At 35.6% G+C, this 12221-nt stretch overlaps 1 protein-coding gene across 15 annotated transcripts in view; it reads right to left on the reverse strand.

The window, feature by feature from the left end:
• RBM45 (RNA binding motif protein 45) overlaps window positions 1-12221 on the reverse strand; it is a 67017-nt gene that overhangs the window by 40583 nt on the left and 14213 nt on the right. For 3 of the 15 annotated variants that reach the window (XR_007454464.1, XR_007454462.1, XR_007454465.1), the window contains exons 9-11: window positions 11321-11521; window positions 8882-8913; window positions 4637-4676 (exon numbers count right to left, since the gene is read on the reverse strand). Coding sequence is in view for 9 of the 15 variants with exons in the window: in XM_049615984.1 (XP_049471941.1) it covers window positions 11329-11521 (193 nt within the window). In the remaining 6 variants the exon portion in view is untranslated. Of the gene's footprint in view, window positions 1-3345; window positions 4677-6582; window positions 8719-8881; window positions 8928-11320; window positions 11522-12221 lie in introns of those variants that run through there. The other 12 variants (XM_049615984.1, XM_049615983.1, XM_049615985.1 and 9 more) reach the window with 9 other exon arrangements.

Below are 12221 nucleotides of genomic sequence, written 5' to 3' on the forward strand. Positions count from 1 at the left end.
TGACTGGAGAAATCCTGAACTACAAAACTCTGCTCCATTCCAGCTGGCATTTAATGTATAAAACAGGATCTTCATTTAGACTTGAGCCTTTTTTTTTTTTAGATCAAGATTTCTCCTATTAAAACTACTACCTAATTTGTTTTGTTGTTTTCTTTGGGAACACCTATTATTCAAAGGATAAATTTTTGTAACCAGCCTTTTAAATCTGTACTTTTTCTCTCTCACTGAACTCATCTGAAGGGGCTTTTTATCTTTTACCCTGGTGCTTTGGTTTACTGTCACATCTTTAAGCTGCAGGATCCCTTAAAGGAAAGCTTATTAAGCACAATATAGAACACTGAAGGCAGCTCTGATCTGGTTGATAAACAAGTGGTGGGGAACCCCCTCCATCTTTCCTTTGTTGGTTCATGAGAACCCACAGGGTTCTGAAAACCAGTGGGATATTCACTGGTCTTCATTTAAGGCTAAATTTTCTTTAGCACTGTGGCTACTTTTTAAAATGTTAATGTTTTTAATGTTTAATGCTTATTTATTTTGAGAGAGGGGGGGAGGGAGGGGGAGGGAGGGAGAGAGAGAGACAGAGAGAGACAGAGAGAGAATCCCTAGTAGGCTCTTTGCAATCAGCACAGAGCCTGATGTGGGGCTCGAACTCATGAACGGATGGCCTCAGCCAAAACCAAGAGTTGGACCCTTAACCAACTGAGACCCCAGGCACCCCTTATTTACTGCTTCTGACACAAATTTTAACATGGCTCCTCCCTTTCTTTACTCTCTTACTCTTCCACCCTCATCATCATAATGCTCTGTTGCACCAGGGTGGGAGCTGAGGCAAATATTTTCTAGTATTTCTTGCTATACATGCACTGGAAAAACAAAGAAAGCCCTTCACTCTAAGTGCCCCAGGATATTGCTCTTCTCTTATACTGCAGAAGTGTCTGCCCCATTAGCCTCATGCTGATCTTGCTTTAATTCATTTAAGAAACAAAAACTTTAATTGAAGTAGAAGATACATTTTAAAAATGCATAAGCCATTAAGAGTACAGCTCAAAAAGTTATCACAAAGTTACCGCCACGCTGGTGAAGACATTACCAGCACACCATAAACCCCCTTTCTGACCCCTTCCCATTCCATTCTGCCTAAAAGTATATTTTGCTTGTTTTTGAACTGTTTTATAGTGGGACTCATATACACATTTTTTGTTGGCTTGTTTCTTCTAGTAACATCATATTTGTAAGATTCATCCAAATTATTGGGGCACCCGGGTGGCTCAGCCAGTTAAGTGTCCGACCATGGCTCACATCAGGATTCTCATGGTTCATGGGTTCCAGTCCTGCATTGGGCTCTGTGCTGACAGCTCAGAGCCTGGAGCCTGCTTCGGATTCTCTGTCTCCCTCTCTCTCTGCCCCTCCCCTCACTCGCACTCTGTCTCTCAAAAATGAATACATGTTAAAATTTTTTTTAAAAAATCATCCCAATTATTACATGTAGCAAATTAGCTCATGTCCTTGTTACAGAGTAGTATCTCATGTATGCATTCTGTTGACACTGCATTGTTTCCACTTTGAGGTTTTGAATAATGCTAAGAATATTCTTCTACTTTTTGTATACATATGTTCTTATCTCTGTTGCTTACATGCTTAGAAGTAGAATTACTGAGTTGCGGGTAGCTGTATGTTTCAACATTAGTAGGTATTTGTCAAGCATTTCCAAAGTGGTTGAACCAATTTACAGTTAACACTGGCAGTTTATGAGAGTTCCTGCTGTTCCAAATTCTCACCAACACCTGGTATTGTCAATATCTTAATTTTTGCTAAACAGTTGTAAGGATATCTTTCTAGAGTTTTAATGTGCATTTCCTTGATGCCTAATATGGATGGTCATTTAATAGATTTAAATTTTATTCTTAAATTTACATTACCTGTCAAAGTAAAAAAGAATATTTTAATGTTATCTTTATAAAAGATAAGAAATTTACCCAATTCTTCCTTCCTCTGCCAGAAAAAAACAAAACAAAACAAACACACGCAAAAAAACTGTGATCTCTTCTTGGCCTTCTTTGTGAAACACTGGCTCATATCTCTTGTCCTTTTAGTTACTCATTTCTCAACGAGGACAGATTCAGTCAGACCAATTGCAGAATCCTCGGAATCCGAGGATTGCAATTCCGAGGATTGCTTTCAGGTATTTTTCAGCCCACTCAGGTGCCAATGCTGATCCAGCTGGTGGTCAGAAACGTTAGTCCCATTTAATTCCTCCAGAAAACCCAACTAAGTCCATCGGACATAGGATTAGTGTAGATGAAGGTAAGGAATTTCCTTAAAATATGACCAAAGTTCTTAGGAAAGATGGCTGGAAAGAACACCTTTCTTAAAAGAATCTTGCTCTAAGTATTCTACATCTGCTAATGGATAGAGGCTAAGAGATCTTTTTGGATCCCTTTGTTGCCCTTGTCATTATTCTTCCCTTTTATGACTACACCCCCTCACCCCACCCCTAGGTGAATGACAGCTGTGGTTCTCTTGGTTAAGGAAAAGCTCCAAGATAGTACAGCTTTAGTGCCACTAGTTAAGAATCCGAATGGGGCTTTCAGTAGCTGTCTTGAATGATTAGTACAGCCTTCTTATACATAGGATAATAAGCAACGTTAGATGATGAGAAGCTAAGGTGTCATCTTGCTTTACCAACAAGCTGTTTTGATGTGGATTCTGAGTCAGCCGTTTTTTAAAAATCCACCCCTTATAGCTTTCCTTGGTAAAAATTCCTTCTAGTTTCCACTATTCTTACCCAAGTTTCTATGAATAACATTAACTTCTTTATTTGAATGTTTCACGGGTATTTTTGCAGAAAACTGGGATAGGAGTGTTGCCGGTGTTTGTATTTATACTGCCTTTATTATTATTATTATTATTTTATTTTATTTTTTTCCTAGATGAGAAAACAGGTCCAGAAAGGTAATGTTGGTATAATGTATGAAACTTGCTCCTGGGGGAACTGGAGTTAACAATAAGATCAGGGCGCCCAGTTGCTCAGTTGGTTGAGTATCCGACTTGATTGCAGCTCAGGTCATAATCTTGTGGTCATGGGATTGAGCCGTGTCAGGCTCTGCACTGACAGCATGGAACCTGCTTGGGATTCTTGTTCTCCCTCTCTCTCTGCCCCCCCCCCCCCCCCGCTCACACTCATGCTCTCTCACAAAATAAATAAACTTAAAAAAAAAAAAATCTAGAAGACATTGTACATTCCTATATTACAAGTAACTGAAAGTTACTAAGTAGAAGTACATTGCTAATCTTTCAGGATGACATAAAGGGAATCTACTTTCAATCCCCCCCCCCCCCCCCCCCCCCCATACTTTCTTTGAGTTACAGCAGTGAAATAAAACCCGGCTAGGTGAAAGATGAGACTGCATTACAGTGCCTAGGATTCCAAGATTCAGGGTAAATGTGAAAGCGAATGAAACCTGCTAGGAGTTTCTGGGGGAAGGATTAAGCCAAAACAGTACTTAATGGTAGATGGGCCTTAGTAGGAGTTTGTGATAGTAAAACAGAGATGGGTACTATATCTCCAAGTATGTTCTTTTCTTGCCATTGTTGGCCCATTTCTGACATTGCCAATGCAGGTCAGCCAGTTCCAGTTTTCAGCAACTACTTCAGATTCTTCCTAAAGTCAGTCCTACAAGTAACAAATCGTAATCTTCTCTACTGTCCCCCAAATGTCACATTCTTAAGTTACTAATGTACTAATGTGGAAGAGGAAAGAAGTCTCTTGTGCCAAAGGATCAATAATTTAAGAATGTAAAAACTATTTTCTAGTGCCAAAACCTGATATAACAGACTTTACCAAGGATGAACGGAAAAAATTAAATGATGTGTTTTTATACAGCAGATCTTCCACTAAATAAGTGTGATTTTAATTCAATGACTTTAAAGTAGATTACTTTAATTCTTCTTTTAGCATTAAACAAAAAATAACAGAACCAACACAAAAACCCTTTAAGAACTCTGTGCTAATGAATGCTACCACCTGTGTATTACTAACACTGAAAAATGATAATATGGAAGCAAGAAAATCAGCAGCAACAGCATTTACCTACAAAATCAGAAATGGAGTAGAAGCAGGAAAATAAGAGTATAGATTCATAGGAGTATCTGTAAGTACTTTGGTTACCCTTTAGTGCTCAATAATTTCCCAACTTCTAAAGAAAACAGTACTCATTTTTTCACACAGTTCCTGATTTCTGTATTTCAAATACAAATGATATTGCTAAAACAGTCTCCTGGTGCCTTCCTTCCACCACTTCTGTAGCAGTATTGTCAGAAAGGCAGTCTCCAGGGTGCTGCAGTGGCTGCAGCCTTACTCAGCTGGCAGGTTAACCAGCTCACGTGGACCTTGACATCTGATATTGGCTGCAATTCATACGAAACAGTCATAGGATTCCCTTCTCCTGTGATAAACACTCAAATGGATTTTCATAGGGCCTGGTAACTTTCTCAAAGTATAATGGGTCCTCCATATTCTACTGAGGACAAGTCTTTTCTACCTTAAATACAGTGAAAACATGGTCAGTATAATGAATGAACTGCAATTTCATATGTTAACTAAATATTTCTATCTGATCCCCTAGTTATACCATACCTTCAATTCCCAGGATCCAAGTGTTCTTGAGTTACTGTTTCTAGAAAAGGAAATAATGCAATCCATTTATTAGAATTCAGATATTGAAATGAAACTTACCTAATAAGGATGACCTTTATGTTATCTCTCTTTACTGAAATCATATGTAAAGCTAGTTGCTATGATTTTAATAGAGCTTACTAACCACATACAAAAAAGATCAAACTTGCAGGTGGCTATACCTCTGGATAAAAAGGCTATATAAATATTTAATTTATTCTTGACCTCATTGAATTTTAGTTTTATGCAAATAAGAAGTTACTGAAAATTCAACTGCACCTATAAATCAACAGTTTTTGGGTGCACCAAAAAAGCATTCATTTTATAAGAAGATTCACTTTAGGATTGTAAAAATACTCAGATACATACACATATATTTCTGTACTCTTGTGAGCATTCTTTTTTCATTTTTTTAAACACTCATGATCAATAAGTACATCACCTTCATGCTCCTTTGTCATTTAAAAAGAATGACATATATACCCATATTTCTTTAGAGCCAAAATCTTTGATGGTAATTTATGAAAATAATTCACTTCAAAATAAAAGTAAATAAAAAATAAAATTAGGTAGAAGCTCTGGGTGGCAAAAAGCAAATAATTACCATCCTATGCAAAAATATCAAAAAATATTTGCTAATATGAAAAAGCCAGCCTGATACCTTGTTATTTGTAAGACTGTTTTTCAATTTCTCATTGTAATTCATGTTTAACTGATATTAAAGCAGATGCTTAATTCTAAAAAATGCTTAAGATAAAAAGACTTAGGAACTTCTCAACGTCTTACTTTTACAATGGTCCAACTTAATGTCCAATATATGGAATCTCTTTAGGCTAGTATACTGAAAAGAAAATGTCATTGGCTACCCTTTCAAAATCACTTAGGGAGCTTACTGAGACACTCACCCCCAAACCTGAAAACTCAGTGTACCTGTATTTTAAACAAATACCTGAGGTATTCTTGGTAGACACTTAAGTTTAAGAACCACTGCTCTACCCAATACAAATCCTGTCATTTCATGCTCAGGGCCTTAAATAACATCTGAATGCTGTAGTTCACTGTTTCTGAGTGGCAATGTTTATCACCACCTAGTGGTAAAATCCCTTATCTTATCTCCTATCTGTTCATTGATATCACGTAGGTACCAAGTAAAAGAGAATAAAATTCAGAGAACGAGAAGATTTTAGAGTAATAATTTCCTTAGTATTTTGCATTAATTTTTCATCTACAGTATATATGCTAGAAGAAAACAGTATATATGCTAGAAGAAACTTTCCTAAAACACATCCGTTGTTATATCATTGCCCTGTGTGCCTCTAAAAACACATTTCACAGTGCAAATTATGCTCTTCTTTTGGAAATACAGGGACGGAACATATTAGCATATTAAAACCTCTGGGAAGTTTCACAATCGAAAAAATCTGTGCAATAATAACTATTTTCTAAATGTATTTGACCATGAAAACTTCTTCTCTAAAGAATAACGGACTTCTCTGAAGACATTAGTACTTCAAGGAACATAGCTTGGGACATGATGCTCTAGAAACAGCAAATCTGATACCTGCTTTCAGCATCTGTAACCTACAGTAAAAGACCTGACAATGAATTTACAAGAAAGTTTTGATCAGGCTTTGTTTTAAATGCTATTTATATTTGAACCACATATTTGAAAGAGAAATTTATTGATCTGAATTGCTTAACATTTTTTTTCTTTTTTTAAATTAAAGAAATACACACCTAATAAAAACTCCACTATGTTGGCAATTTTAGTAACTGACATATGCAACGCATTTAAGGATCTGAATATAGTATTATGTTCTTATACCCAAAGTGGATTTGAGAAGTAAACATTTAAGTGAATACGTTAAGTACTAGATTATTAAATGCTATTTCTTAGGTTCTAGAACTTCATCTTAAGAAAAACGTGACATTCTGACTTTTCAAAATAAAGTTTTAGGGCTCACCTGCAAGAGAACTGAGACATGCAGTTGGAAAACACAACAGACGGTTGCACTGTAAAAGCAGTGTTTCGTAGGCAGAGAACAATTCTCCAAGTCTCTTTAGAATTAATATGAAGGAATCAAGGAAATATATCTGCATAAGACACTTTACTGAAACCACAACTGTTTGCTGAAACTGGCTGACATTAAATGCAGCATGGACAAGTTGGAATTACTTAATGCAAATAGAAAATCTGGAGGGCAGGAGGGTGTGAGAGCTGAAAGAGCTGAATCACCTGAAAGATTCAGCTTCTTCTGTTTGACCCAGTGAAAAACCTAAAGACTAATAGGTGATTAATTGTAGGGAATCATATTTTGTTAATTATGAGGATTAACCAAAGATGCAATGGACTCAGGTATGACTTAAGAGAACTCCCTTCCTACTTTTACACTGTTTAGATTAACCAGCTGGCAGGAATATTTCTGGGAATATTCAAACATCACTTGAGTGGTAGAGACTGATAACCTGTAGGGCACCATTTGGTTCCAATCCATGAAAATGGAACTATGCGTGCAGTCAATGAGCTTAGGATGAATAAGTCTACTTGTTCATAATCAATCAACTCTCCTTACTTAGGTTTTTCATTTTGAATGAGAATATTTGCTTTTGAATGAGAATATTTGCTATAAAATGTGCCCTTTGGGGAGCCTGGGTGGCTCAGTTGGTTAAGTGACTAACTCTTGATTTCAGCTTAAGTCATGATCTTGCAGTCCTGAGATAGGAGCGCCGCATTGGGCTCCAGGCTGGGTGTGGAGCCTCCTTAAGATTCTCTCTCCCTTTGTCCCTCCTGCATGTGCTCACACATACTCTCTCTCTCTCTCAAAATAAATAAATAAAAATATGCTCTTTGGTTCACAAAGATTCCATTCTCATTCAGTAAGCCCTGCCTGGGAAGAGGAGATTGGAAGTTTTATCTCAATTTACTAAAATTACCAATTCAAAAAAAGAATTTTCAACTTTTAAATGGAGAGATGTCAAACTATGCAATACTCTATTACGCCCAGTGAACTTAATCTTTTATTATTTTTAGTTTAACTCAGAATGTGAAAGGCATGAGGAGGTACTTCAGTGGTTTTAATAACTGCATACCATTTATAATATCTTTAAGATGCTGAGTTTCTGATTTAGATACACCTTTTTGATACACATCATTCACCTCAATAGCAGCTAAACATTTTCCTTGGATTTTCAAAATACAAGCATAGTAGGGTCTTAATCTTTAATCTTTTTTTGAAATGACTATTCTATCATAATCTGTTCTGAAATTACATGTCATATTTTTGCAGTGACCATTATATCTTGTATTTATAAAGGGAAAATGTCCACCCTCCCGCAAGGCCACTGATATTTAATTAAACTTATCAACAACTTAAAACTTTTTTTAATCACCGTTGCTCTATAATCTTAAAAGATCTTTACAAAATTACCAACAAATTTTGGTGTAACTATAAAATATAGTCTAAAATATTTCTAATAATGTATTTTGGCTCTTGACTTAAAGTGTAAGTAGCCAATCTGGATGTGTAGGTTGAGCAATTACCATATTTTATTGAATCTAAGATGCAACTGACTGAAGGAAGCACTTTTATTTTGCGTTCTGTTAAGAAATAAAAACAGGTTGTCAACTATAGTATGGCACATAATCGGTATTAAGAGGTTTCCAATTTGAGAAGTGTAAAAATGTGAAAAAATGTGCATCTCAAAATCAATGAAATATGTCATTTAGTAAAATTCTAAACACTGTTGTATTTTTTATTCTCTTCTTTCACATAAATAAGGCATGATTTAGTCAAGCAAAGAAAACTTTATTTCTGCTACACATAACAACATATTGCTCTAAGAAACAACTATTATATTAGTTTTAGCACTGACGTGTGGATTCAAAAATTCATGTCAACAATTCGTGCTCCCCAGACAAAACAATGTTGTGCACGGACTACCAGGTATATGAAAAAAAAAAGCTGTCAACTGTCCACAGGGAGTGCGTCCAGTCACATTTTCAGTCAGTCAGCTGAGGATTATGTCATTATTTAGTCTTTGTTCTGTAGAAAGAACACAACACAAGTATGAAAATCATCACCTGAAAGGAAACAGCTGTTGTATATAGTATTCCTATAATGTTAGGAATTTCCTGTATTTCAAAGTAACCAATGTTATCTGCTTACTTAATCATAGACGCCCCCAAATAAGCAAAACCAAACTTACTCAGAAGGATGATGTAAACAGGTACTGAATTTCTGGAGGGAAAATGCTGTGAATTAATATAAAATCAGGATGCTCTGAAATACTAAAATGTTTATTTTCCTCAAATAGAAAAAGAAACATATTTTGCACATCAAACCCAGCTCAGAATAGAACTCAATTACTTTCAAAGCTGTACTCAGTTTTTCCTATTTTATAGGTGTAGCTCACCTAATCCTAGGCCTATTCCTCAGAGATAAAAGGAACCAACCTTTGAGTGGTGCTGGTGTTTTCCTGAAATTAAGGAAACAAACAAAAAAATGCTTCCCCCTCCCAAGAATTTCAATTTCAATTTTCATGTAAAACTTGGTAAACTTTCTCATTATTTTATTGAACCTTAAAATATGTACATTTACTTAATATACCAACAAAGGAGGAGAATCATTGGAGTCCACAGTAACTGGAAATCTACAGCAAAAATAAATTTAAAAACATAGAAAGCTAATATAGCTGATTATTTCCCACTATTTCCAGCTAACCTGACCCTACTTTATTTTTGCTCTGAATAGGTACAACAATTCAATAAAGGGAAAAAGGACAGATTTATATTTTATGAAGAGTCATGCTGAAGTATATGCACTTCCTCTATAATGCAGGGAATGGGATGAAGGTATGCCACTTTTACAGGGAAAAATGTGGTATGATAAAGCTTCATTCCCATAGCACTGGATGCCCACAGTCTGTATATTAAACTTTTAGTTTCTGACCATTTAGATGAGACAACATCTCAAAGATTTCACTGAAATCACCAATGCAACAGTTTTAGTTCATACTTGCAAAACATTATTTTTATAAAGACTTCTGCTGATTCATTTCTTTCACTAACCCTATTAAAAAAATCAGACTCAGGAAGGTGAAGAGGTCTGTCCAATCACAGTCAGGTATCAGAGTTAGAATTCCAAGCCAGATCTTCTGATTTTTAAGTATAATATTTTTATATTATATAAATAATCACCAGGAAAGGCTCATCCACAAGAGTAATTCATACATTTTCCCCATAATAAAAACATAGTATTATTGTACTTTTTTAAGGACAAAGATTCTTTGAATAAAATAATTGCTACCTACATATTAAAATATCCAAAGACACAAACACATTTTTGTGTGCTATTTTAGAAGACAGCTGGCTAACCAGAATTCAGGTCTTAACATTTTATTTGTAAACATTAAAAAACAGCTTTAAGAACTTGCTAAGTCATTTTCACTGGCATTTTAATATTTCTACATTGTATGGGGTAATGGGAATGAATTTTATAATTAGATAAAATATTTTAAGACATTTCTAAATTAGGATTATTCATAATGGGTCCAAATATTGCCAAATGCCTTCTAGGTAGGAGGAACTCATCACCTGACTTGCTCTATATTAGAAGGTCATCAGCACTAAGGCATGAGACAATCCATTCTGATACTTGCTAGTTGCCATAATTGGTCAGAAAGAAAATTGATGTAAAAAGAAATCTGCTTTCAAGTCAGTAACTTCAAAGTGAATCTAAAGTGCTTGCCAACTGCTATCATTTGACCAGCAGTGGACTTGGGAAAGCTGGCGTGTGTGGAAACAGGGAAATTGTCAGCTTCCCCTGAAACTCAGAATTCATTTCCAGAATAAAAAAGTGAAAGAGCTGAACATTTCTACTTTAAAGAATGTCTCCCTAAGCCATGGAGATGTGAGTTGAATTATCACAGAAAAAGAAATTTAAGTTTGATTCTGAAAACTAAAGAAAAAGGAATTCATATGGCTGTATGTACCATTATAATAGATAAAAAAGAGTTTTTGGTAAATTGTCTGGGTTCTTTTTTTTAATACAAATATGCATATGAGAATACTTTCTGAATGTGTAGTTTTAATGCACAAACTCACAAATTTAAGTCCACAAAAAACCAACATTTAAGTTCAAAAGTTCCAAAAACACGTATTATTTGATATTGCTTTTTAGGTGTTACACTAGTGAGATGTCAAAACACTCTTTATAAAGGCTATTATAAATTAATTTATAAATCAAGACATTAATCCCTCAACTTAAAAAATCTTTAGAACTATTTCAATTTTAAAAAGTCACATAAGCATATAGTTAAAAGTCTAATTCTTAACATCTAAGACATTCACAAACAAAAAAAGCCACTATTTAATTTTCTATATTGAAATCTGATTTTACTTTATAGAAGGGCAAAAACACTCTCCCAGTAAACATCAAAAACATTTGTTTTAAGTTTACAAAATTCAGGTTTAAAAAATATATTGTGAAATTAACCTGTGCTGTGGTTTTATCAGCCAAGCTTTTTTAAGTCACAAGGCTTTTAACCGATAGCTTCCAAATCCCTAAAAAGAAAACTCTATACATATTCCTCTGGCTGTAATATTTAGCCGGTATGTTTTTAAAATTCAGAGTAAAAAGGGCTTACCTCAAGAATCAGTAAGTTCTCTGTCGTTTGTTAGATTCTTCCCTTGGGGAATCTGCCAACATAACTTTAAGTCTGACTCCATTAAGGATCTTTCCATGTAAAGTAGTAATGGCATCATTGGCGCTTATTCTATCTGCATACTTGGCATACCCCACGTTTTTTCCTGACACAAGGTAAACTTCGATCAGGTTACCAAAACGACTGAAACAAAGTAAAAAAAATCAACTGAAATTGGTAAAAATACAACTGCGTAGGTCCCAAAATTGGGGTCCATTCTGGGCTCCTTTTCCATTCCTCTCCCCACACCCAATCTGCAAGCCAATCCTCCTTCTCAAGCACGTCCTCTATTAGTCAAGTTCTCTTCATTCTCACTCAGTTCCCCATCCTCATTCAGCCAGTCATGATCTTTTCCTTGGAATACTCAAACACGTTCCTCCCTTGTTTCCCTGTACCCTGGGCTTGTCCCTCTTTAAAATATTCTCTACCCTGTCTTCCCAGTGATCCCTCTAAAATACAGATATGATCATTTCCTCCCCAAAATTCCCTTCCAGGGTAAGGACAAACTCCCTAACATGGCTTGTGGGCCTTTCTTGACATGGGCCTTGTTCTCTCCTGCTTCACCCTCCCACACAGTCTCTCAGATTCCATATTCTAATGATCTCCTTTCACATTCTCTCTGTAGGAATAACCATCCGAACGCCCTCCTTTCTTCTATAGCTAAGTTATTATTGTCTATCAGGTCTCCGTTATACCTTGCTTCTTTAAGAAGTCTTCTCAGAGTCTTAAAAGTAGATGCTCCTCTCATGTATTTCATAGCCTGCACATTCCTTTTCACAACACTAACCTCACTAGGCTGTAACAATACCAACTTCAGTAGGCTGTAATATACTACCTACTTGTC

This window comes from Panthera uncia (genome assembly GCF_023721935.1).
Source record: "Panthera uncia isolate 11264 chromosome C1 unlocalized genomic scaffold, Puncia_PCG_1.0 HiC_scaffold_3, whole genome shotgun sequence".
Classification (NCBI taxonomy): domain Eukaryota; kingdom Metazoa; phylum Chordata; class Mammalia; order Carnivora; family Felidae; genus Panthera; species Panthera uncia.